A 27,273-nucleotide genomic window follows, 5' to 3' on the forward strand; every position below is an offset into this window, starting at 1 on the left:
TAGGGTTATATTGGTTTCAATACTATACCTGATAATGAATAAATGAATGATCCCACAAGAACCTAAAATCGTGTAGGAAGATGAAAAGTGGAAGAATATCAAGTAGAACCTTAGCATGGCTTATTTCACAAATATGAGTTTGGGTGGAATTCAATATTTGGAAAGAAAAGTTGATGGTTGTTTGCATAATTACTCTTATTCTGAATGATTATGTCATTGATTTAGTTTCCATATGCTGAGCAGGGGGCTGATTCCAGGAGGGAGGATCCTGCCCTTGTGCTCAGTGGAGACAGATGTTCACATGCATTAATGCTGGTGTGTGTTTCACTGTCATGTTTCAGCAGTGAGGGACGATCTGCTCTAGCTGCTGTTCTTGCTTTTTCTGGGTTAGTTCCTTTTGTTCCTTGCTTCCTAGTCCAGATTTGGAGGAGACCACAACTTATTTTTTCTCTGCTGTTTCACGGTCCATCTCCTGTTACTGGTGCTGCTGCCTTTTTTATTTTTTTCACTGCTTCTGAGGACATTTTTTGCTTTCAGTTCTGTGTGAATTTGTAGTAATTTCTCTGCAGTGCAGGCACTTTCTAATTTATCTTGTTTTCTGTTCCATGACTGTTTTGGATAGATTCCATTCTCCTTGCATCTCTTGTGACAGTGTGTCCAGACTACATGGACATGCCAAAAGGAACATTTGAAGATTCCTGCCTTGTATAGTGACCTACAGTGCTTTTTGGCACTGGTGGAATATTGAACAGATAACTCCTCTAGCCAACATTATGTCCTGTTGGTTTCAGCTGTCACAGTGTCCCCTTGATGTAAGCCATATGAAATGTCTTGTGGGTTTTACATTTCTGTACATTTCTTATTTTTGGTATGTGACAAGGCAGGATTTTAGTTACTTTTATATATTCTTGGTTTCTAAATCACCTTTCCATTAAAATGCTCTAAATGTTGTTTGGAGCTCTGATAGCTGCTGCTAAATCCTATATATACAGTCCCTTATTTAGGAAAAAGGGAAGCAAATCATTTCAGGTTACTTGTGCTTTCATTGTAAAATTCTAATAACAACTGCAAAAACTGCTGCACTCCACAGCTGGCAGCAGGTGAAGCAAGATCCTTACTGGGACTTTGTGGCTTCTTTGTAAGAAGTATGAAAGACTGGAATGACAAAAACTTCAGGTAATCTGACATTTTATGGAACATGAGGAACTGTTAGGAGTGGAACTTGGCAAAACCAGAGAGCAGAGAGCAGGCCTTCTGTTGCACAAAATAAAGGTACAGCCATATCTTGAATTTCACATTCAGCTCCGGAGTTACACAGGTTAGGAATTGGACAGAATATTGAGAAAATAATTTAGTAGTCTTGGATACAGACTAAAGATTTTGGTTTGCTGGTAAGAACATTACATGTATTTGAATGAAAAAATAATTTAAAAGGGTTCTAAGAGCTTATGCTAAGAAACTGAAATGTTGAAACTTTGAAGAGATTCCACTTGTATAATGCAGCTGTAATACTGTCATCACAGTGAGGCAGTAAATAGAAACATATATTAGGTTTTCTGTCATATTTTAAGCAAATTAGCTTTTCCAGAGCTGTGATTGGCAATGAACTCAGAACTTCTACTTTATCAAAAATTATCTAAAATAACATCCCAGAAAAAGTTCTTCAGTAGTCAGTGTCACTTGCAGTGAATGAATTGATTTATATTTTTAATGAACTAGTAGAATTATCTGATCATTCTGATTGTGAAATCTTTTCTGAGTTGTGTGTGAGCCACAAAATGCTCGATGTTTCTGACCCATCACAGAATTTAATTTGCAAACAAAGCTTTAACCACTTGTAGCAGCATCAAGAGCTGTAGTGGGATCTGGCTGCCATCTGTTTAAATATTAAATTTTCTACTCCTTTTTAGAAACCACCCAGGTGACATCAGGCTGAGGGGACCTTGAGCACAGGGGGTGCCCTGGGAGTCCCTCAGGCTGAAAACAATAAATGGAGCTGTTGCAGACTGCAGGGGCTCACTGTCAGTGAACACACGGTGAGGAGCTCTGTTCATGTGTGTGGGACAACACTGCAGGCAGGCAGTGCACACAATTCAGTTTCACAACCACATCTTCCTATTGAATTTTGGTGTTTCCTGCCTGTGATTTGACTGTACAGACAGACTTGTTGTGTTGCAAGCTTTTGTAATTATGGTCCCATAAAATAAATGTAGTCAGCTTCTGACAAAGGTTGCTGAAATTGCTGATTGCAGAGAGGGAGAGAGTGAATGCTTGTGAGGTTTATTTTTCCTCTGAGAAAACTTTTTATTTTTAGGATATAGAATATTTACAGCTTTATAGGTGCAGTTTTTCAAGAGCTTTGCAGAAAATAAAGCTTTCAGCTACTTTTGTAGGAGTTCTAAGAGCCTGAGCACTTGGCTTCTGTCAGAATAATTTTATGTGTGCTTGATTTCTGCTGTAATCAGGCTAAGTTAAAGAAAAACGGGGTAGTATTTTGTAGCTTTGTCAAATTCCATCCTTGTTATATCTTCAGTGTGTGTGCTAGTGTCACTGATTTAAAAAAATTGATTTTCTTCATACTAATGGAAGATACTGTCCATAATTTTATGCCATTTATATGTTTGAAAATCTCCATGGACTGTGAGTAGTTGTGCCTACCTTAAACACTATGTTAAAATAATTCCCCTTTTGCTGTGTTCATTTGACAACACTTGATGTAACATGAATTTTGCTTTTTATCCCTGTATCACAATGTTTATTTTTGAGTCTTCTACAGGGAGGGAAGCACAAAGCTGTAAAATAACAGTTAAGCAGGAAGATTGAGGTCTGTACAAGCAATGGGAAATCACTGTGCTTCAAGATTTACCTGCATTTCTGAGCTGATTGTTCATGTTCTCCTTTTCATGGCCTGAACAGTGGGTGCACCTTCCTCCCTATCTATGGACTTGCATTGTTCTTGCTGGAATGCCAGTGCTCACCTGCCTTTGGCAATGGGTGGAGCCAATCCCTTGGGGGGAAGGGCCCTAAATCAGCTCCTCCCTTGCTCGTGTTTCAGTGGTTTCTGTCTGTTGGTAAGTTGAGGGTGTGTGCACTGAGGACTTCAAAAGCAAAACGTGTTTTGTGGGGAGACCACTCTTACACTCTCTCATCAAATCAACTAGATAATAATTCTGCTTTTTAAGGATTATTTCTACAACTTTCTTTGAAACAAAACATAAACCCTTTGTTTTTTTCTTGTCATGACTTTCATACGTACATGCCTTCCTGCAGGAATTCAGTGTCACCTCTTTTTGTTTGCCTTGAGCTGTTCCTGATCTTCCTGATCCCCTCAAAAGGAGCTGCAGTGTGATGTAACTGCACTGTACAGCTTCTGCCCAGTCCCCACCTTTCTTTAAATTGTTCCAGCAGTCTTTCTCTTAGATCCACACACAGCAACTTCTGAAGAGCTTTTTTAATTTCTAAGCATTTTTAAAATTAAATCTAAACCCTAGAAGGGAGCTTCCTATTTACTTATGTTAGGATAAATTTGTTGGGTGCATGGAGGTGGTTCTTGGTGGCATTCAAATATCTCCCATAATTTCTGAGCTGACATGGAAAGGGAAGAATGTGGAAATTCCTTTGGGGAATTGTGTGTATTCTGTCCAAGACCTGTCTTTCCTGCTGGACTCAGAAACAGAACTTTATAACTCTATGGACTTTAGCCTTCACCCCCATGCCAAAGTCCTTTGTGAATGACTCTCATTTCCCCCTGTTCCCTTGCAGTGTAGGAGTACTTGGGGCAGTTTCCAAGCTCCTCACTCCTTTCACTGTGTTGAAGGTGAGAATTTCCCATACTAATTTCTTTAGTAATGTTTTTTTCCCCCCTTGTGAGTTCTTATTCTTGCATTTGAAAGTGATCAAAGCTGTCCCACTTACCTCAAAGTGGCAAGACCTAAAAACTTCTTGGTTTCCTGAAGCTGTAGTAAAAATCTGAAAAAAATGTTTGTTCTTAGAGGTTTGACAGTCTTGCTGTCTGAGCCAACCAAGTGGATTTATGAGAAATATTTAGTGTCTCCTTTGTTCCCTTTCTAGAGAAATCTCTTTCCATAGCTAATTTAGGAGATGGTGCTAAGTGGCTGGAAATCTACTGTTACTTCTCAGTCCCATTTTACCTCACATATATCACTTTATATAAACACAAAAAAAAAATTATACAGAATCTTCTTGATAATTTCACTTTGATGTTAACTGAAATGCTTTGGAAGAATTATTCCCCTTTGAAAAGAAATAATTGTTGCAGAAAGATTACTTGTGTTTCAGACACATGTACGGGAAACACAGATATTTTTAGTATCTAATATAAACACCAAAATATAAATATAAATATATATAAATATAGAAATATTTGTGGTGGAATGCCTATTTCATTGTATCTCCTGGTCAGTTGTACATTAAGGTGTGAGTCATCCATGCAGTCAGTGACTGGCTATTGTATATATGCAATAAGCAAGCTGGGATTAATGACAAGATCAAATTCCTCTTTCTCTTTCTGTGATTAAATTGCTGTGGTGGCAGAGAGAAAGAAGGAACAGCATTCATAGTTTATCTCCTCATAATTTATTTCTGTTTCATGGAAATAACTTGTAAATGTAGTTAGATGCATCTCCAGTCTCTTACTTTATTCTTGTTTGAGACAGGGGAATAGTTCTTTTTCCTAAAATAAGATGCAGTTTTTCTCAGTGGAAGAATTAGCTGTTTGGCCTATTTCATTATTGATATAAACTTAATTTTAATATGCCCAATTGTCTGTTGTATTTAATAATGACTTGCAATAGGCCATTCACACTGTCAATACATGTAATTTATTAGTTATTGCAGGCAAGCTTCCACCACAAAAAATAATATTTAAAGTGACCTGTAAAAATTAGCTGGTGGTTTTAGGCTGAATTGATTCCTACTTAAGAAAAAACAAACTCTTTAATAACACAGCATATTTTAAATTCTTTAACATTATCTGCTAGGCCACTGAAGGCTGCATGCTTTCCCTATAATATGACAACTTTCCTCTTTTTCCTTATTTTTCTCAAGAGGGAAGATCTTAAGTGGATCAGTTATTATTAGTGTATACTCTGTCTTGCTGACAAACATTTGTAGGCTCTTGATTTTTTGTTTATTTTTTCCTTAAGTGCAGCAAACACATCTAATCAAAAACTTCTTAAAAATCATCATCTAACTAAATATATGAAGAGAAATAAGTGGATAAAGGGGTAATGAAATTTGTCATAGCTTTCTTTCTGAGTTCTTGGCTGTGTGGAAATGCATGCCAATCACTGAATTATTATGGTTTCACAATCACTAGGGCTGCTTGAAAGTTGATTTCTTTGAATTTGAAATGCATCCTGTTACCTCCTGTCTATTACTAGTTATGGCAAGATGTGGAATCTTGGTTCTGAGCTTTGAGTTCCGGTGCATGTTTGGCTGTGTGGTGTGGGTTTTTTTGTGATGGGGAAAGCCATGAACAGAGCAGAAGTAGCTGGTTTTGACTTCTGAGCTTGAAGGGACAGAATCAGGGGTACAGAGTCAGTCTGCACTGGGGTTCAGCTTTGGCAGCTACAGCTTCACCTTCAGGTGCATTTAAAGCAATGGACTGATACAAGGGAAAGGAACCTTTGTCTCTGCTGCAGGGAATTTTCATGTTTCTTATAACATTAAGAGAGACCTCTCTTAAGAATATTTTCTTCCATAATTTAAATGATTTGCTCTCCTCTTAGCTCAGGCAAAAGCCTTCTCTGATTATATTCCTCATGTTTTCACAGGTTTCATTTTAAAATTCTTTCCCTCACATTCCCTTTGATTTGATGTAAGAGGAGCAAACAGCAGTGCAGGGATGGGTACCAAGAGCTCTCCCTGTGCTTTGCACATATTCCAGCAGAGGATTTGATGAGCCCGAGCCTTTCCCTGAGTTCCCTGGCAGCCCTGGCTGTGGTTCTCGGGGAGAACGCTGGAGGCAGCTTGGTTACCCTCACGAGTCTTTCCGTGCAGTTCGAGTTCTCCATCCCGGACACAGAACTTGCCTTTCAGGGTTTGATATGTGCATTTCCCCCCCACCGGTCCCTGGAGTAAGCTTTTGAAATAGGTGTTACATTTGGTAACACTGTTGAAATCTTTGTTCAGCTATGTGTTTTAAGTCCCATTTTAGTTGATTTACCAATAGGCAACAGTAAAACATATGCAAAAATGTACTGCCCCAAAATGGTGATTTCCTCAACAGGAACTGTGGTTCTGAAAGATATGACAAATAAGTTGTGTTGCACATTCTCACGGTTCACTTCTTTTTTTTCCCCCCCTCAACCCCAAGGAGCAGAGGGAGAAAGGGAGGAGTAAGGGCGGGTAAAGTGGACATTTTGTTTCATTTGTTTGTTTAATATAAATCCCAGAAAGTTCTGGGTACTTTAGTTTGAAGTGTTTTAAGTGTTCCAGTGTTGAAATAGTTTTATAAAGCTGTTGCTATACATTTAGATTGTTACAGGTTTATGATGACAAGAGAAAAGTACTTTTCTCCACTTGTCACATGTTTCTGGCCTCTCCCTTTGTGCTGGGCTCTGTGATCAGCATGTTCAGACAGTGTGTGGGACTGCACCCTGTGGGACTGGCCCACCCTGCTCACTTGTGCCTCCCACATGTTCACCTGGCCCTGCAGTGCTCAAATACAGTGAAATAGCAGTGAGCATTCACTTGAGTTGTCAAAGCCAAATTATTTTCTTTTTGTCTGCCTTAAAAAGAACTCAGATGTTCATGTCTAGGCTCTGGAGCAATTATAAACCTTGTATTTGTGGCAATGAGCTGGAAGAAATGAACCCTATCTGTACCCTGTGTAACTGTTACCTGGTTTCTGCTTAACTTCAGTGCAGGGAGAGAGATCTTTTACATTTGTATTCAGAGAGAATTTCCAGGATTATGAGCAGTGTCTGGTTAAAGCCTTCTGCCTGTCACATGAAACTGAGTGTTATTTCCAAGGTGGACCAACAATTTCTTCTGAAATCTGCAGAAGGAGAGTAGGGCACTGCTAAGGGCTCAGCTTCAAGCTTCAGTCTCTATTTTTAGAGATGCATACAAGGGCAGGAGGGAAAAGGATCTATCAGTTTTCAGGAAAAGCAGCAGTGTCTGCACCTTTGAGGTACATGAGCACGTTTTGAAGTTACTGAAAGAAGAGTAGCTGGTGAAAGCATAAAGCCCATGAATAAATCTGTTTGGGAACTTCTTAATGGAGCTACAGTTCCATGTTTCACCTCTTTATAAGGCACAAACTTCACATAAGACCAGAGTTAGGGCATTTTCATTAATTTGCCTTACAGTTTCTGTTAGGATCCAATGGTAGTTAGCAAATACTTTCTGACAAATGAGATGGTGTTGCTCTTTCTTCATCAGCAGGGTCCTGGTGTAATAGTACCTGTCTCTGTCACTTGGAGGCTGAGCTGCTGGGAAGTTTTGTGGTGTGAGTAGACAGAAGGTGTGTCTTGTATGAAATGCAAGGAATGCTCCCTGCTCTGAGTGGTGCCTACAGCTGTGGCTGCAGTTTAGTGAGACAGTCCTGAGTAAGGGGCAGGTACTTGGGTAAGGCTCACTGGGGCTCATGGAAAGCTTTTCTGAAGGTATTCTTATGTTGTAGGGAAAATTTGGCTGAAATAAAAGTAAGTGCTTCATAGCACACAGTATGCTTTTTTGGCAGATGAATTGGCAGAATAACTGTAGTAGTTTATGTTTTTAATTTATGATTTTAGGTGTGAAATGTCAAGGTAAAACAAGTACCAAATTGCACTGCCTGTTACCCGTTGTCCTGCAAGCACGACATGGCAGCAGCGCTGACTTTCACTGCGTGGCAGAGACTCCCTCCACCCCCAGGAGTTTAGTTTGGAATTAGATCAAACAGGACTCACACTACCAAAGGACACAAAACTCTCCTTTAGGAAATTATAGTACTTTTTGGTGAAATTGTGATGTGTTAGGACTTACAGGGTCAAAGAACAGAAAGTAATCATTCAGAACCTATGTGACCCATGGTTAATGATTATAAAACAGGAGTTAAGCACATCTGTTTTGTATAATAGGAGATAAAGCATTACTCTAAAGAAAATTCTTTTAAAAGGAGCAGTTTGAAATCACTCACTTTGAGGAAGCATCTTTGCATATTAAGCTATGAACTACCTTAGCAAAATTTGGAGTTCACATCAAGAATCCTCTTGAAGAACTGGAGTTCTAAATGCTGCTGGAATTAAAATTAGTAATTTGAGTGTCTCCTTAGGATCAGAATGTTCTTTTAATTTGTTAAATTTTAAAATTTTCTCAGACATAGACTTAGGAGAACCCTGGACTCAACTATTTGTGATCAGTCTGTGTTCTTGTATGTGAGAAATTTTTCGAACTCAGTGTAGGTCTTTAGGAATTGTGATCCTTTATTCAGACAAAATAGCAAAATATCATACCATTACATGGATGATCCTGCAGACATAAATCATCATAGTGCTGAGATATGCTTATCAGCCCTGCACCTTTGTGGTTCTTGGCATCTAAATCTTAAATTGCCTTATCTGTTAAATGCTGTTCATGTCACTTAGAAGAATTAAATTTGCTTTGTGTGAATTTTTGTATGGATTTAGAAAATGCAGACTGACTTACACTAGAATTCTTACATCATGTTAAGTAAGTTGCACATGCATATAGGTCAAATGGTGAAACTGGTAATTCTTGGTGGTCAATCTTTCTCTGCTTACCTCCTGAAAGGATTATTTGGGTTTGTCCTGTGTCAGTAATAAGATCTATAGATAATATTGCATAATTGACAGTTTTTTTCATTTGCAGGACTAATGGCAAAGAAGTAAACCAGCATGGCAGCTATGGTCCCACCTGTGAAGCTGAAGTGGCTTGAACACCTAAACAGCTCATGGATCACAGAAGACAGTGAATCTATTGCAACAAGGGAGGGAGTTTCTGTCTTGTATGCTAAGTTAGTTAGCAATAAAGAAGTAGTGCCATTGCCCCAGCAGGTTCTGTGCCTCAAGGGACCTCAGTTACCAGATTTTGAGCGGGAATCTCTATCTAGTGATGAGCAGGACCACTACTTGGATGCCCTTCTTAGCAGCCAGCTGGCACTGGCAAAGATGGTGTGCTCAGACTCTCCGTTTGCCGGAGCTCTGCGAAAGCGTCTCCTTGTGCTGCAGCGTGTGTTCTATGCACTTTCTAACAAGTACCACGATAAGGGCAAGGTGAAGCAGCAGCAGCATTCTCCAGAAAGCAGCTCTGGCTCCGCAGATGTGCACTCTGTCAGCGAGCGCCCCAGGTCAAGCACCGACGCGCTCATAGAAATGGGAGTTCGGACTGGCTTGAGCTTGTTGTTTGCACTGCTGAGACAAAGCTGGATGATGCCTGTGGCAGGACCCGGCCTCAATCTCTGCAATGATGTTATCCATACTGCAATAGAAGTTGTGAGCTCTTTACCACCTTTATCTCTAGCAAATGAAAGCAAGATTCCACCTATGGGTTTGGACTGTTTGTCACAAGTAACAACTTTTCTTAAAGGAGTAACGATTCCAAACTCTGGGGCAGATACTCTAGGTCGTAGATTAGCTTCTGAGTTGCTTCTTGGTTTGGCTGCCCAACGAGGTGCCTTGAGATACCTTCTTGAATGGATAGAAATGGCTTTAGGTGCTTCAGCTGTGGTAAACACCATGGAGAAAACCAAGTTACTGCAAAGTCCAGAAGGGATGATCAGCTTTGATTGCTTTATGAGTATATTGACCCAGATGCGACGATCTCTGGTAGGTATAACCAGCTTTGGATTTTCTGCATTCCAATGTAGCTGCATTCTTAACTGAGTAGTTTCTCCACCCCAAATGCCAGTTTGCTGAATATGTTAGAAAGAGGGCTTTTTTTTGTGATTCCCCCCTCGTATTTTCTTTGTTACCCACCATCTCTTTCTCTTCCTTCCTGCCCACCTGGTTCCTCATAGGTAAAGATGAAACAGCAAAACAGTTTCTGTGTTGCATTTTGGTGCTATTCTCTAGCTTCAGGGAAAAAATTGAGGACACACTTGATCCACTTGGACTTGTACATTTAAGTTCATAGCAGAAAAAGTTAGAAAATCCCAAGTTCTGCAATACACCTTGTTTCCTATTAGTTACTTTTATTGCACATTTCTGCTCCCCCATTCACCTAGGCCTCTGCTTATTCATCTTCAGGATGTTCAGCAGTTTTGCTGATGCTCAGAAATTAATGTGATAGAAAATGAGCTAAATTGGAAGTGTGGCACATTGCTTGGTATATTGAGTGCTCACTGCTGGTGCTAGATGAATATTGCTTTCCAAGGTATGAAATTATTGCACAGTTCACAGTCAGAAGCTGTGGCAGCCTTCTGTCTTGTGCTCAGACTGAAACAGGAAATGACTTTTTTCCTCATGCGGTCATACTTTCCTTTCAGGCTTGTACTGCTTGTTAATAAACATAAATTTTAAAATCTAAAAAAGATTCTAAAAAAGATCTGAAAAATGTTTTGAAGAATGAGGTCCATGAGAAGAGCATGGCAGTAGCAGTATCTGAATTGGAATAAATGTTGTGGTGGGCAACTTCATTTGCTGTTGGATTTGGGCTATATATAAAAATAGAGACCAAAATATGAAAGTTATGTAAACATAAAATTATTTATGATTAGTAATTTAGAAATAATTATCACTTTAGACGCAAATAACATGCATTTCATTACAAAGTAGTATTGGGAGAAATTACCTCCAAACCCAGATACCTTCACGAAACTGAATCAGTATGAATGTTGGACTAGCACTTGTGGCAGTTTTGTTTTCCTGAAGTGTATGCAGGTAACCCAACTCAGGAGAGAGGTAGTGTACTTATGCTTTTATAGAAAAAGATGTTAATTTTTGCTTAGCCATAACAAGAAGTTCCTAATGTATTTTGTTCAGGTGAATGTTGCTGTATTGGAAGTGTATTATTTCTCCTAATAACAACATTTAAACATTGTAGGGATCATCTGCTGATCGAAGTCAATGGAGAGAGCCAACCAGAACATCAGATGGCTTGTGTTCCCTGTATGAGGCAGCTCTGTGTTTATTTGAAGAGGTATGTCTTGAAAAAAAACTTTTAAGTTACTGTAGTTTACTTCTCCTCACACATGTGATTGGCGTGCACATGTGGGTGTCGTGATTCTGGAGTCAAAGAGGTGCAAAAAACATTGAAAAATAAAATGTAGTGAGACAAAGTCATTAAGCTAATTAGTCAGCAAGGTAATGATATGGTCGTGGTGATTTGTATTTTAGACAGTTACTGTGTTGAGGGGCAGTTAAAGCTACATTAAACACTGTGACTGTATAGGAAGAAATATGAAATGCTGCTGTGTAATAAATCTCTGGTGTGAACAGGTTTGTCGAATGGCCTCAGACTATTCCAGGACATGTGCCAGCCCTGACAGCATTCAAACAGGTGATGCTCCCATTGTGTCAGAGACCTGTGAGGTGTATGTGTGGGGCAGTAACAGCAGTCACCAGCTGGTAGAAGGAACTCAAGAGAAAATACTTCAACCCAAGCTTGCTCCAAGCTTTTCTGATGCACAGACGGTGAGTGACATCTGTTAATGGTACATTATGTAACATTCAGCAGTTTCATAGTCACAGTGCGAAACTGAAAAATAGTACTTTATTTCTGAATGTCAAGTTGTAATGAAGCAAATTGTAATGAATGATGTTCAGAACTGGTCACACAGGTTATTTTACTGAGAATATCTCACTACTTTTATTGATGCCTGGGAAAAACATTCTGGTTTGGTCTTAATGACATGCACAGATAAATATTCATGTAACAAGAATGACTGAATTACTTGACTTGCTCTGTGGAGACAAGTGTAGCTGCCTGTAGTTTTTTTTTGGTGGGTTTGTTTTGATTTTGGTTTGTTTGCTTTTTGGTGGATTTTTTTGTTTGTTTTGGTTTTTGTTTGGTTTTTTTTAATTGTTGGTTAAAAGGTGCCTTAATGACTGCATGCTCTTTTCCATTGGTAGTTTTCACGCCAGGGATTGCTGAGTTTAAAGCTCCAAGCTGGACTAGCTGCTGACACAGCACCTTAATTAGCTTTCTGAAAATCAGTCTACATGCTCTTTCTGCTCTGTCACAGATTCTGCAATTGCAGCTGGGCACTTCTATTGATGCATGACCCAGAATATAATAGTTTGCTTTTCTGGTACTATATTGGCTTTGCAGTGTTGACTTAAGTAAAAGCACTTTCTGGTCACTAGACAGTTTAGGTGCATTTTCTGGAATTGTTTCTATGGACCTCACTGATGTATTTTATATTTCAATGGGTTGCAGGACTGGACATCATAAAGCAAGTTTATGCATTCAGAAAAGTTTCAAAACATTTGAAAGAGTAATCTTTCAATTCCATGATTGAAAGATCATGGAATGCATGATCTGAATGAATGTATTACTCTTTTAATAGTACTGTATACAACTATACAACAAATTTATGTGATTTTTCCACTTAGCCTTCCATTTGATGATTGTGGTAGGATTATCTGTATGAAGATATTCATTCCCATTAAACAGGGCTGTGGCCACCTGTTGGGGCTGGTTTATGGTGTCAAATGGAGCCTCTGCACTTCTGCTGTGTTAAGATTCCTATAGGGAATGATTTCTGTGTTGGGTCATTCCTCAGCTTAGCACTGACTTCCCAAAAGGGACAAGTTCTTATTTGCTTAAAAGCTTTTGATCCTATTTCTTTGATGTTCACGTGATTATAGTCTCAAGTGAGTGGATTTTTAGCATTTGGTTTATTTTTGGGATGTTACTGCTTGGTACTGGTTAAAATTAGACAAAACCTACAGTGTTTTATCATGCTGTTACTTTGTCTTTCTTGCTTTTAAAACATTAAGATTTCCATCTGTGAGTTTTGGAGATCTGAATGCAGCACAAGTTCTACAGTCTGTAGAAGAGATACAAGTAAATAAAATAATCACTGTTCATACACTTTAGTCAATTATGAAAATAGTTTTAATTGTAACATTTTTTCCAAGAATTTTACTTTTACTGCTTGCTGAAATCCAAATTATTTTAACATTGTGTTATATTTAGTTTTTACATCATTTTGAAATTCTGTTAAAAAATACAGACTCCTAGACCTATATGTAAATTCTGGATTTGTCTAATCTCTGTATTTCTCTATTACATCCTTTTTCTCTTTGTAGATTGAAGCTGGACAATATTGTACATTTGTCATTTCTACGGATGGTTCTGTTAGAGCCTGTGGAAAAGGCAGCTATGGGAGACTGGGACTGGGAGACTCCAACAATCAGTCCACGTTGAAAAAATTGACTTTTGAGCCTCACAGGTCTATTAAAAAGGTGTCATCTTCAAAAGGATCTGATGGTCACACTTTGGCATTTACAACAGAAGGGGAAGTCTTCAGCTGGGGTGATGGTGACTACGGAAAACTGGGACATGGAAATAGTTCAACTCAGAAATATCCCAAACTTATTCAGGGTCCCCTGCAAGGGAAGGTATGTTTTGTATAGTGGAGCATGTGGTTTTGTTCTGTTCAGCTGGGATGTTGTGTAAAGTTTGAAGTAGATAAAATCCTAAGAAAGAGTTCTGTGTTCTTTCTAGACTTTTCTTTGAGGCTGGGTTTGCTTGCAACAAAACACTAGAGCTTATGGTTGCCTGTGATTCGGGCAGTGGCATTGTCAGGAAAGCTTCTCACTGCCTTGAGTCAAACTTGTTCAGGAGCTTTCACTGAATTACAGTTTCAGTTTTGCTAGCTGCAACATCAAGGCTTTCACATATAGATTGTCTTAAACATCCCCTCATGCTGCTTTTTTCTCCTCTAAGACTAGGGTATCATCATGCTAAACCTGCTTGATAAATAAATCATTAGTAGTTTTCCATATGAACTTTTTATGTACTTATTTCCCCTTATCAAATAAACAGAAAAGATTGCAAAGATTACGTGTGTACTTAATCCTTGTGAATGAACCAGTTAGTTTGTGTAGACTCCTTCTGAAACTAATCTCTCCTAATTTTTCAAACTTCCCACTTGGTTTGTGTAAAAACGTTCTTTCTTTATGTGTGTGATGTAGGTGGTGGTGTGTGTATCAGCGGGCTACAGACACAGTGCTGCTGTTACAGAGGATGGAGAGCTGTACACGTGGGGAGAAGGAGACTTTGGAAGATTAGGTAATGTGAAAATTTCATGAGATGCTTTTGGAAAAATCCCTTTGTCTAGTAATGGTTTTATACTCCTGTTTGCCTTGTTCTCCAATTGTCCACTCTGCATACACATACACATGTACTCAGGTGTGTGCATACAGCTGACAAGTGCAGCGGATCTTAGAAGTTTTTAATTCAGTTAATTTTACAAAGATTATTTCTAAAAGATTTTTCATTTCAAGGCAAGTTGCTTTTTATTAATTCCTAAGACTATATCATTGCAAATGTCACTGGAATGTAAAAACAGTTGACATTTAAAATAAACTGAAATTCTATATAAACCTCATTTAGTGTGATAGTAGAATGATTCTTTGAGGAATCATAATAATATGGCTAATAATATCAAGGGTCTGATTCTAATAAGGACGCTTCATGTTAAGTTTGCCAGAATGGCTTAGTGTTCTTTTACCTTAATACATCTAAAAAGTTAAATTTAACTGAAACAACAAGCCCTGTATTACTATTTCCTTCAAGTTAACTTGTTTATTTCATCATCTTTGCTGTAGAGCTGCTATGCCTGGTGTAAAACTACTCTTCTTGAGCAGGTTCAGTTGAACCAACAGGTTTTGTGCAGAAAATTTTTTCAAGTTGGGTTTTAGTTCCCTTCTGTTTTCTTTAAATGTCACAATCATCAAGTATAGAGGAGTAAAAACAAGCAAGTGGCAGTGGTGGAAGATGAGGAGAGTGTTTGACAGTCACAGCTTTCAGGGGAATCAGTAGAAGTTCTGAGTGTATCCCTGTTGTTAAGAAAAGAACTCTGTGTTAGAGGTTTAACTAGAATTTTGGTGGGAATTGTGGAAACTTCTTTTGGAGTTTTAGATTATTTTTGAATTTTGACATCCTTTAGGGGTCTTGGAGTGTACAGTGGTGAGTTCTAGAATGTAGCTCAATGTAACATTTTATTGGGTTACAGGACATTCTTAATATTTAATCAGTTATGGATACCAGTGATAATAATTTTCCTCTATTCTCCATTTTTCTTTGGTATCCACAGACTTTCTGGAGTTTAGTAGAAATAAAACTTTTTATGAAGTAGGTGTTAGCTGTAATGAACATGGTTTCTGCAGAAAGGACCTGTTAGAAATGTGGCTGTCTAAAGGCAGCTGAGGGGCAGATCTGTTCAGTCTGTGCAATGGACAGGAGTGACAGAGGGCCCTTATCACAGCTCCCTAATGCTGTGCAGGATACCTGCTGCCCAGTGATGGCAAGTCTAGCTACCTAATCAGCTGCTATTGAAGGCAGTTTTATTTTATTAGTTTTATTTCTTTTCAGCTAGGTAGAAAATGATCATAAGTTTTAGAGGCAGTGAGATCTGAACAGGTGTTCTGGAGTATGTCCTAAGATTTAATGTTTAACTTTGTGACAGATGTCTTTCAAACCTTACTATGAGTCTTTCAGAAAAGTTGGCAGAAATCATAAGTTGTAATGTCTGCAATACACATGGAATATGAAAAATCTTATGATTGCAGAACAGATATAGGCCTTTAATTGTCACTAAAAGAAAATACTTCTTTCTTTTTTCCTTAGGTCATGGTGACAGCAACAGCCGCAACATTCCAACTTTAGTAAAAGATATTAGCAATGTAGGAGAGGTTTCCTGTGGCAGTTCACACACCATAGCCCTGTCCAAAGATGGGAGAACAGTGTGGTCCTTTGGAGGAGGAGACAATGGTGGGTAAAACAAATATTTTTGGTAGTAATTTTTATCTTATTCCATCTGCCTCATAGTTTCAGTACTCCTTGCAGTTTGCTTCTGGTTTTTATTCATCATTTGGTTGCCATTCAAGGAAGGGATTCTTAAAGAATCTAAATACAATATCTGAAGTTCACCTGCAAGATGATAGAATTCAAAAAAATATTTTCAGCAGGGGAGGAGTTTCACAGCGCAGAAGGGTCAGTGAATAGATGAACAGTTCTGGAAAAAATGCTGTGCTGATGACTTTCAAATAAGCTCACTCATGATATGTCAATAGCTAATTATGTCCTACAAACTATTGCATATAAACTGCCTGGGATTTGTGTTTCAATTTTAAAATAGACTATAATAAATATATATTTGTATCTATATATGTATATGTATATATATGTAATTACAAGTCTGTAATTACTGTAATTGAAAGAAAATGGGTTTTATAAAAATTGTAATATGTTTTAATTTTAAAAACCTACTCTGATATTTTTGGAAATCTAAAAAAATCTCTTGGGGTACTTTTTAATTGTTGTCTATGCATTGAAAATACCTTTGAAATACCATTGAAAATAAGAAAGTTGTGTTTCCTCCTTTGCAGGCAAACTTGGTCATGGTGATACAAATAGAGTATATAAACCTAAAGTTATAGAAGCCTTGCAAGGAATGTTTATTCGAAAAGTTTGTGCTGGCAGTCAGTCTTCACTTGCCTTGACATCAACAGGGCAGGTAGGCAAAACAAGTTTCACTCAAATTACAGGAGTTGGTGAGGAGGGTCTTGGTTTTTATTATCTCTGCATTTATTATTTTAACTGTTGAGAAAATGTTCAACTAGTACTTAAGTAGAAGTGAAGTTCTTGATTAGAGATTGAAGTACCTAATGTGCAAGAGTATTTCAAAATGTGCTAAGAGTCATCTAAGACACACTTTTCAAGATTCTTGCTTAGTCATAGAAAACATGCATTAACCTGTGTTTTTAGGTTAATCTATGTAACCAGTGTAAAATCAAATTGGATTCAAGAAACAAACAACAATGAAATGCTTGTAATTTTTAATACAGTAATCAACTCAGGTGATTAAGTGATTTAATAGTTTTTTAAAATGCATATGTATATTAGAATATAGTTATTAACTGCAAGTTTTATTTCTAATCTGAAAAATCTCAGGAGAGCTTGGAGCTGAATGTTGAGGTGGTAAACAAGGGCCCTTCCTGGCCTGATGAGTATATGTAATCCAATAAGCATTTCCACACATGTAACCCAGCTGGCCTCCCCACCTTCAGCTCTGTGACTCAGAGGCTCTGGCTTTTCTAAGTGGGGGTTAGGAATGTTGACATTCTCTGCAGCAGTTTGTTTTCCTGCAGCAGCCTCCCTGGTGCTGTGCTCTGTGGCACCTCAGTGCCTGGGGGAAGGAGTGCACACTGTATGACACACGTGCTGAGTCAGGAAAGTCCTGTGCCCACTGTGCTGAAAGTGTCATTGCAGTCCTTGTGCAGGGGGTGTGCTGGGCTGTTGTTTGCTGTGCTGGGCAGTAGCACAGGTGTGACCTGCAGTGTTCTGTGCTTGCTTTGCTCCAGGTTTACGCGTGGGGCTGCGGGGCCTGCCTTGGCTGTGGCTCCTCAGAGGCGACTGCTCTCAGACCCAAGCTCATTGAGGAGCTGGCAGCTACCAGAATAGTTGACATTTCCATTGGTGACAGTCACTGCTTGGCACTTTCTCATGGTAAAGAGAATAAGCTCTAAAATGACATGATCCTCCTCTAGATCAAAAGCCAGTTGTATTTCAGCTTTTTTCTACTTTATTTATGTTTATAGATAATGAAGTTTATGCTTGGGGTAACAATTCAATGGGACAATGTGGACAGGGAAACTCTACTGGCCCCATTACTAAACCAAAGAAAGTCAGTGGTTTAGATGGAGTTGCAATTCAACAGATTTCGGCAGGAACATCCCATAGCCTTGCCTGGACAGCTCTTCCAAGGGACAGGTAATGATGACATTTGGGACAGGTATAATTTTATTCTTTTATGCATAATCTCTGTCAAACACTGTGGTTGTAATGTTTTGTTCTGGAAAGTCTTCTTCCTCTCATCTTTAGATATTTCTTCTTTATGTATGAATGTTTCTTACATGTAGTTAGACAAAACCTACCACTGTTTACTAAATATTGACAAGGGAGTCAGTGGGAGGTGAAACAATTCAGCATTCTTTACTTTTTGCTTCTAAGGGGATTTTTTTTATGACTTGGGAAGTTTCTTTTAGTGTAATAAGTAGTACACTAATCAGGAGACTTTCGGAAAGGGGAAGTTCAGGCAAATTACTGAGGTGCATTTAAAGGTCTTAAAAAAATTTCTGTTTTATGGTTGCATGTAAAACTGAAAATAAATCGTTTGGTAATTAATAGACAATAACTCAAATAATATTTTTGCACCAAGGATGTTAGCAAATGATTGAAGTGAAACAGCAAACATTTATGTATGAACTAACACAGAGGAGCAGAAAAACTTAATATTTGGAAGATAATTCAAGAAGAATTTCAAATGCCCTGTTCTCAAGGGAGCTGTCAAATAAGGAAATAATGCTCTGTGCATTTTATCCAAGTCTCTAACCTGACATTTATCATAAAACCAGCTTTGTGAGTACTGGTCAGCCTTTGACTGAATCAGATTAAATGCATATGGCTTTAGATTTATGTCATTGAGGTGTTTTTGTCCATAAATGTGGAGTGTTTGATTGTAAAGATTTTTACAAAAAAGAGAGAAGAAAATACCTTCATGGGTCAGGAAGTTGGTCTGCCATAGTTGTATTAGTTTGCTCTAAGAAAGAAACTGGTTTAGTTAAGTGTGTATTCAACTTGTTTAAACTATTAATTTATTGAGGCAGTTAAAGATTTCCAGAAGGTAATTTTCCTTGATGTTTGATTCCAGGCAAGTTGTGGCATGGCACAGACCCTATTGTGTTGACCTTGAAGAAAGTACCTTTTCACATCTTCGTTCTTTTCTTGAGCACTACTGTGACAAAATTAACAGTGAAATTCCTCCTCTTCCTTTTCCTTCATCAAGGTACATACAGCATATATGCGTTACAGATTTTTATATTTGTTTTTTCTTTACAGCAGTGGTGCATGGCTTAGTCTTGGTTGCTCTATTCTTTAACAAGCATAGATCTGGTTTACCTGCTCACTCAGGTGCCATTTGTGTAGAATTACTGTAGTGCACTTGTATCACAGAGGAGCTTTACAGTGTCTCAAATGTAGCAGGATCTTTAGTCTGAAATTTGTTTTCATGATGTAATGAATTAAATGCTTTATTTCAGATCTTTCCTTTAAAACTCATTTTTCTGTGCAGTTGAAATGCATTTACTGTTTCTGTGTTGTCAGTTCTTACTCCTGTAACCTGTGTTTCAAATATTTTTAAGAGGACTAGAAAAGAATAACCTGACTTCTTGTTTTTAACCTGATTAGTGAACTTCTATATCTTCTGAGAGAAGATTACATTTATTGCTTCTTAAAAGTTATTTTTTCCTCTGTGTATCATATTATTGTTTATTTCTGTATTTTGGGACTGTTTTGCCTCATAATTCACGGGACTGTTAATCTAAAGCGAATGCCTCTTACAACCATTGTCCACAAAACCACTTCTCTGTTCTAGTTTCAGTTTTTGTTCTTTTAAGGAGGTTGGCAGTAAGTTTCTCAGAGGAGTTTCCTTCAACTCCCAGTTGGAATTTACTTGCTGGTATGAAAAATCAAAGCAGAGTTAAAAGCTTAGTGTGCAAAAAATGGAAGGGAGTCATGCTAATAGTAGGAGAGGTTAATAGATACATATTTCTTTTACAGGGAACATCACAATTTTCTTAAATTGTGTTTGAAGCTGCTTTCTAATCACCTTGCACTTGCACTGGCTGGAGGTGTAGCCACCAGCATTCTTGGCCGGCAGGCTGGTCCTCTTCGAAATCTCTTGTTCAGGCTGATGGACTCTTCTGTCCCTGATGAAATTCAAGAAGTAAGTCCTGCCTTGTTGTTTATATGTGAAAATTGTACTACTCTCTTCTGGTTTTTTTTCTGTAGTTAGATATTTATTAGACATTCTGAATGATTCTGACTTGTCAGTTTTACTCATTAAAGGTAAAAAAATGTAGTCACCATCACTGTTTCATGATCTGAAGGCAGAGGAGAATGTTTGCATAAGAATTTCAAAAAGCTGCTCTATTTTGTAACTTTTTAATTATTCTTCCCTGTAATAATGAGCCTAAAATGTTTTTGTTGTGGATTGAGTAACTGACTTGGTTGAGTAATTCTGCTGAGATGCACTCTTACAGGAAATAGCAACTTTTCTTGGTCTTGTTTCACTCCTTCAGTGTACTGCACATTGTTTGTATCACAGCATAAAAGATTAGTGTGCTATTGTCTGGTAGAATTCTGATATTAAATGAAATTAAGCAGGTATTTGGGATGTATCATGTGTGGTGTATGGTAATTTTTAAGGATACAGGTGTGTTGATTATTTCCTATATTAAGAAGTATTTTTGGCTGCTCTGATTTTAGGTTGTAATTGAGACACTGTCAGTTGGAGCAACCATGCTACTTCCTCCATTGCGAGAGAGAATGGAATTGCTACATTCTCTTCTACCCCAGGGTCCTGATAGATGGGAAAGTTTATCAAAAGGACAGGTAAGGTCAAGTACAAATATGCCTGAGAGCAGCTGGGGTATGCTTTGATTTAGAGATAAGATAATTTTGAATACTAGATTGATTGAACAAGCCTTGGTGAGAGAAAATTAATTGTTTCCTGGGATGAATACTTGTATAACGCTTTCCCTACATGGATTTCACACTACTTTGCAAAGATGACTGCAAGGTTCATTTTTGTACCCTTTTTCCTATGTACAGTGTAGGGAAATTGTGTGTCTCACACCCATCTTCCCAGATGATCAGATTTCTCCAGGAAATACTGGAGAAAGTGTTCTGTTCAGTGTCTTACACTCATTGCCCACCATGTGGACAGTCTGGTTTCTGTCTCTCTTAATCTCAGATTTTTACTAGGTATGGTCAATGCAAGTCAGTATATTTATCCATTCTCTAATAGTACAAATCTTCATGAAAACCTGGAATTTTTAGTAAAACCTTCCAGCTTATTTCTGTGTCCCATTAGAAGATTTTTACTGGGTAACTGTGACTAATGCATTTTTCCTTCTTAGCTCAATATTTTATCTTTATTAACAAAGAGTGATTTTTGTGTCTAAACATTCTTGTTTAGAGAATGCAATTGGACATCATTCTGACCAGCTTGCAGGATCACACCCATGTAGCCTCCCTGCTTGGCTACAGCTCCCCATCTGATAGCACAGAAACTGCCTCGATGTGTATCAGCTATGGAAACCTCTCTGATCAAACATATGCTGTCCAGAGCAGTCATCCAGACACTCACCTAGCTGAAATCTTAATGAAGACTCTTCTTAGAAACTTGGGATTTTATACAGTATGTACAGGCTTCATATTAACTTTTCTTTTAAAATTATAATTAATTTTTGATATTTTGAAGGATTAGTATTTTCCCCTTCATCTTAAGGAAATGGTGCTAATTTTGTTTATCTGAAGTAGCACTGCCACATGTATGTGTCTTTAAGTGGACTAAAGCCAGTTAAATCATCTCCAACAATATGGTTCTGATATTGCTCTAGTGGTATTTATTGTTTAAGGTGACTTATGTAAGTGCAGCTGGTTTCATGTCAGACTGTTTTATTGCTCTTGCTTTGGTTTCAGATTTTTCTGGAAGAGAAAACATAACATAAGATGTAAATAGTTTATATACAGTGTTTGCCAGTATAATCTCAGCCACCAGGGAACAATAAGCAGACACCAGGAGCATTAATCTATTTCATTAACTTCACTATGGTGGTAACTACCTTGTAATAGAGCAGCAAGTACAGGTCTTACTAAACACAGTGTGTCAGCCAGATTGTTGTTCTTAGAAAGTGTAGGGGAGCATGGGAGCAAATCACTGACTCAGCTTCTTAATCAACCAGCCAGTTGAATTCAACAGTGAGAAGAAATCAGAGCTTTGGACTTCTTGGCATAGTGTGGAGCTCCTCAGCACAGGCTTGGCAGTGATTTGTTCTTCTCTCTAGACCTCTTTCAGTCAGCAAGGTGGACCTGTCTGCTTTGAATTGGCTGCTTGAAACTAACTCAGTTTTTCCAGTGGATTCTGAGGGAAGTCAAGCAGCCTCTATGTTCTCCTTCTGCTGCCATCCTGGATAGTGCAATCAGGGATTATAATGTGAGATATATTATGCATCAGCCCACAACAGATCCTAAGGAATTATTCCACAATTTTAACACGTGCCTAAATTATTTTAACACATTGTGCTTTGGGGGCTAGGTTAGGAACTGAGGTTTTGAATCTAGTTATCCTTGGTGAGGAATAAAAATGTTGCTGCATGTGAAAGTAATATTGTAAGAAATGTTTGCCTGACAGCTACCACAGTCATTCCTGTGGCTTTATAAACAATTGGAATTTCAAGTTTGCTTATCCCACGATCCACTTGACACTATCCAATTTCTTAAGTAATCACAGGTGCACATAGTAAAGATGAAAATGCTTCTTTTTAGATGATAATAAAGCATTATAGTACTTGAAGCAGAGTTAATTGTTATCTTTTTCCCCGCTTTTGTCTTAATAGGACCAAGCCTTTGGAGAACTGGAAAAAAACAGTGATAAATTTCTGCTAGGTACATCATCCTCAGAAAACAGCCAACCTGCTCATTTGCATGAGCTTTTATGTTCCCTACAGAAACAATTGCTGGCTTATTGCCACATCAACAGTGTTACTGAGGTGCGTATCCTTATTTTTACCATTTAAGAGAGAAAATAATAATTCAGTATTCATAACTGTCTGAATGTTGTAATGTTCCTTTTGAAAATCTTCTGAGTATTTGAAAGCTGAAGTGTTTTAAATAATGAACCCCTTATATGTATTTACAGAATTATTCTTATGTTTGTTTCCTTCTAGAATTCCAGCAGTGTGGCACTGCTTCACAAGCACCTTCAGCTGTTATTGCCTCATGCTACAGATATCTATTCCCGTTCTGCAACACTGCTCAAGGAAAGCTCTTGGAATGGCAGTGTTGGGGAAAAACTGAGAGGTAACTGTCCATGGAAAAATCAGTAATGGTGGCCCTATAAACTTAGGCGACTTTTTTTGCTTAGGTCTGAATTAAGAAATCCCTTATTTTTCCCTATATCTGCACAAATTGGGCATCCCAAGGCTCCCCACAAAGGAGGAGATGAGGTATCTACCCAGGAATGGCTGGTTCATGTTTTTGATAGAACATTTTGTGTGCAGGAAAAGCACGGGTTGGAGAATGCAAGTTCTCCATTCTGTTCACCTTCACTCCAGAATGTGAAGGTGAACAGAACACAGAATGTGCATTATTGTTTCAGTAGTTGTAGATTTCTCTTTTTAGAAGTACAATTATTGTGACTACTGAGAAGTGTGTAACTAAAATAAGAGATTAAACAAACCCATCAATTCAACCTTTATTGTTTAAGACATTCTGAGATAGCTGAGGTGCAATTCTTTGACTTTTAAAATTGTTCTTTCATAATTCCATAACCATAATTAATTCAGGCTTGGTTTTTTCTCTGCAGATGTGATTTATGTATCAGCTGCTGGCAGTATGCTCTCCCAGATTGTCAACTCACTGTTGCTGCTGCCAGTGTCAGTAGCCCGGCCTTTGCTGAGTTACCTGCTGGATCTGCTGCCCCCTTTAGATCGTCTCAACAGACTCTTGCCTGCTGCAGCCCTTTTGGAAGATCAGGAATTACAGTGGCCTCTTCACGGTAAGTGTAATAACAAACCTGCTTTTAATCTGAGAAATAAACAATGGCATCTATTCTAGTGGAATTTAGCTCTCCCTTTTAAAATGTCTGTTTTTTTAAAACTGCTGCATCTCCTTTTCAGTTTCCTTAATGTATTAATGTCCCTTGCTGTGAAGTACTTTTTTCTGCTCTGAGTGCTGTTTCCAGTTGTATCCTTGATCTATACTTGTTTATCAGAACACAGAGAAGTGTGTATTAGACAAAGCAAGTTCTTGGGCAGAGTTTAAAAGAGCCTTTACTTCATGAACAGCTGTGCCATGAATGGTGGTGGCCTCTGCTGTGCTGTGGTTCCAGTGTTCAGCAATGTTTGTCCTAGCTGCTGTTTCTTCAGTTGAAAGGTTGCTGATTGAGGGGCAAATCTGTGATTAACTGGGAAACATTCACAAGATCTGCCATTAGCATTGGGATTTTGGAATTGTTTGTGACACCTGGGCACGGGTGACTGAGCTGGCACTGAATGCTTGCAGGTGGCCCTGAGCTGATCGAGCCTGCGGGCGTGCCCCTGCCGCAGCCTGCCCAGTCCTGGGTGTGGCTGGTGGACCTGGAGAGGACGGTGGCCCTGCTCATCGGGCGCTGCCTGGGGGGGATGCTGCAGGGCCCTCCAGTGTCCCCTGAGGAGCAGGACACGGCCTACTGGCTCAAAACGCCGCTGTTCAGCGATGGAGTGGAGATGGATATTCCTCATCTAGGTGAGCTGTCAGTGCCACTGCCTAATGCTCAGTGGAAATGTGTTCAGGTGTGAAATTTTTGATGATGTTTGAGTAAGTCCCTGTATAAAGGTTTGTCTTTCAGCATTCTTGTCTATTTGTGTAGTAATACAAAAAGTTCCAAAATGGTATTTAAGGTTATGATGTAATTTATAAAGAGTCTTGGAAATGCATTCTGGAGAAAAAATTTGCAATTTCTCAGTGGAAGACTACAGACTTCACTCAGTTAATTGGAAATGTTTTAGTCTTAGATGCTCAGCATTTAACAGACACTCCAGGAACTTAATTTTTCATATTAATTATTGGAAAAATCTCTTCTATTCTATTCTACTTGCAAAATGATTTCTTTATTATTTAGAAACAATACTATTCATAGCAAACTTCATTCTTTATGATCCCCCAGAATTATCAACAATTCTGCAGTAGTGTTCCAGTCATCCCTTCCTATCTGAACGGGGCACTTGCTTCTTTCCTCTTAGTTCACATTTCCTCCTCCCTCTGGTTCTGAGTAGGCTACTTCAAGACTTAAAAAAAGAGTGTTTGAAAATGGGTCCAGGCAGTAATTGCAAGTGCATAGCTGTGCAGTTCAGGTAGAAATAATGATGCAGATGTTTGAAGAATTCTTGAAGAAGAATTGGATAATGCTTTTAAATCTTCATAGGTTTCATATAGATTGTCTTTTAAGTCACTTCCCTATGTAAGGTGAATTTGTGGAAGGACAATGACATGTCTTGATTTTTTTCCTTTTTTTTCAAACTAAGAGGAAGGTCAAAGGTAGTTTAAATGCTTTTAGATAGATATGTCTAATCCTCAACATTTGCAGAGTTTAATTTCTTCGGTATTTCCTTTCTGTTAGATAAATGCATGAGCTCCTTGTTAGAAGTGGCCCTGTCTGGAAATGAGGAGCAGAAGCCCTTTGATTATAAGCTGAGGCCGGAGATCGCAGTCTATGTTGATTTGGCCTTGGGCTGTACAAAAGAGCCAGCCAGGAGCCTGTGGATCAGCATGCAGGACTATGCTGTCAGTAAAGGTGAGGTGTTGAAAATACCTGTGTATGTTGAAAGCAAGTTAAGCACTCCAACTACGCTCCTAGCATAATCCTGCATTTTCTTTGGCAGCGATTTTTAATCCTACAGCACGATAAACTTAATTTACTATTATGTTCTGTGATCTTCCTTTTGGTTTTCCTGTTACTTGCTTTTGACCCTGATTTCAGTGCTTGGCAAACATGTAGCTCAATGTTGTTTTCCTTCTGAACTGGTAAGAAGAAACTCTTGTTTCCTTACTCAGTTGTTGTTTTTTTTCTATTTTCTGAGTAGAGCAGGGTAAAACTTGCAATTAAAAAGAAAAATTAAAGGGGATGAGATGGGGGAAGGCAAAATAACTTGCAAAATATTTTAGGAATGGAATGAAGGACTAAGTCAGCTTTTGTTTTTCAAGTCTCTGGGAGGCTGGTCCTACAGTAGTAATAGCTTTTTCATGCTTATTGCCTATAATATGGGTTTCATGCTCAGTCTATCCAGGTTCCTTTTATTGAGATCCACTGAGTATTGTAATTTTACTGTAACTGCTGTATCCAGAGATAATTTTCTGTAGCTCTGGCTAAGCTGAACCAGATGAAAAGAGAAAATGGTATTGTGTGCCTTTGGATAACAGCACAGGGAATTCTGTTACAGGATTCCACAGAAGTGGGAATTCCAGTAAAAACAGTGCTGGTTGTCTGCTTGCAAAATCTGAGTCAAATGGGCTGATCTGTATAATCAGGCTGTGGAACTGGGTTCCTTAGAAGTTGATAGAGGTCTGCTCAGTTCAGCTGACTGAAGGTTGTATGCTCATGTTAGTAGTGTGTCACAGGCAGTGTCATGAAACCTGCTGAGGAGCAGATGTTTTAGACTAGACTTTCCTATGGCCAGGTACATTTTGTCATTTCTACAGCTGCTCACAAGGATTTATAGATAATATTTAACACAAAAATATACTGTGAACTTATTTGTAAAGATGGGAGACAGTAATTTTTTATTTACCCATGGAGAATTGTGGTGCTTTGTGAAGGTTTGCCTGGCAGTTCAGTTATGTCATAGTGGAGCAATATTATTTTCAGACTGGCTCTTTTGAAAGTGGGGGAAAGTTTTTTGAAATTAAAAAGTCAGTTTCTTAAAAAAAAATTAAATGGCTGAAGATATTGAATACAATATTGAAAAAAACAAGTATTTCTGTTTTTTTGGGAATGGTAGCTAATTTTGATAAATCATTTCTTTTTTCAGATTGGGATACTGCAACTTTAAGTAATGAATCCCTCCTAGACACTGTGTCCAGATTTGTCCTTGCAGCTCTTCTGAAACATACGAGTTTACTTAGTCAAGCTTGTGGTGAGAGCAGGCAAGTAACTCAAAGCTGCTATAAAAAAAAGTTCAGCTTGACTTTTTAAAAGGAAGTTTGTGTGATTTTTTTCTGGCTTGGCTGTGGTTTTCTGTAGGTACCAGCCTGGAAAGGCCTTGGCAGAAGTTTACCGCTGTGTATATAAAGTTCGGAGTCGCTTGCTTGCCTGCAAGAACATGGAGCTTATTCAGACCAGGTCATCCTCCAGAGACAGATGGGTAAGGCTGTGCATCTCTTTGCAGTTCTTCTGGCTTTACTGGCTATTTAGAAAATACTACATAATTGCCAGTATTTTTTTCTATCCTGCTGTAAAACCTTCATGGGTTTCCAAGTGAAAATGGGCAGGGTATAATTAGGAATCCATTGGTCTGGAGTATGTGATATTAA

General features: G+C 38.4%; 1 protein-coding gene across 9 annotated transcripts in view; it reads left to right on the forward strand.

The window, feature by feature from the left end:
• Positions 1-27,273, forward strand: part of HERC1 (HECT and RLD domain containing E3 ubiquitin protein ligase family member 1) — a 99,051-nt gene that overhangs the window by 22,309 nt on the left and 49,469 nt on the right. For all 9 annotated transcript variants that reach the window (XM_063169520.1, XM_063169529.1, XM_063169526.1 and 6 more), the window contains exons 2-21: positions 8,839-9,794; positions 11,011-11,106; positions 11,406-11,600; positions 13,221-13,532; positions 14,109-14,205; positions 15,766-15,909; positions 16,527-16,654; positions 17,502-17,646; positions 17,739-17,910; positions 18,851-18,985; positions 19,759-19,924; positions 20,467-20,592; positions 21,179-21,400; positions 22,602-22,754; positions 22,932-23,064; positions 23,570-23,761; positions 24,268-24,489; positions 25,364-25,537; positions 26,772-26,886; positions 26,984-27,104. In XM_063169520.1, the coding sequence (XP_063025590.1) occupies positions 8,865-9,794; positions 11,011-11,106; positions 11,406-11,600; positions 13,221-13,532; positions 14,109-14,205; positions 15,766-15,909; positions 16,527-16,654; positions 17,502-17,646; positions 17,739-17,910; positions 18,851-18,985; positions 19,759-19,924; positions 20,467-20,592; positions 21,179-21,400; positions 22,602-22,754; positions 22,932-23,064; positions 23,570-23,761; positions 24,268-24,489; positions 25,364-25,537; positions 26,772-26,886; positions 26,984-27,104 (3,978 nt within the window). In that variant the 5' untranslated portion in view covers positions 8,839-8,864. The remainder of the gene's footprint in view (positions 1-8,838; positions 9,795-11,010; positions 11,107-11,405; positions 11,601-13,220; positions 13,533-14,108; positions 14,206-15,765; positions 15,910-16,526; positions 16,655-17,501; positions 17,647-17,738; positions 17,911-18,850; positions 18,986-19,758; positions 19,925-20,466; positions 20,593-21,178; positions 21,401-22,601; positions 22,755-22,931; positions 23,065-23,569; positions 23,762-24,267; positions 24,490-25,363; positions 25,538-26,771; positions 26,887-26,983; positions 27,105-27,273) is intronic.

Source organism: Melospiza melodia, chromosome 15, assembly GCF_035770615.1.
Source record: "Melospiza melodia melodia isolate bMelMel2 chromosome 15, bMelMel2.pri, whole genome shotgun sequence".
NCBI classification, from domain to species: Eukaryota; Metazoa; Chordata; class Aves; order Passeriformes; family Passerellidae; genus Melospiza; species Melospiza melodia.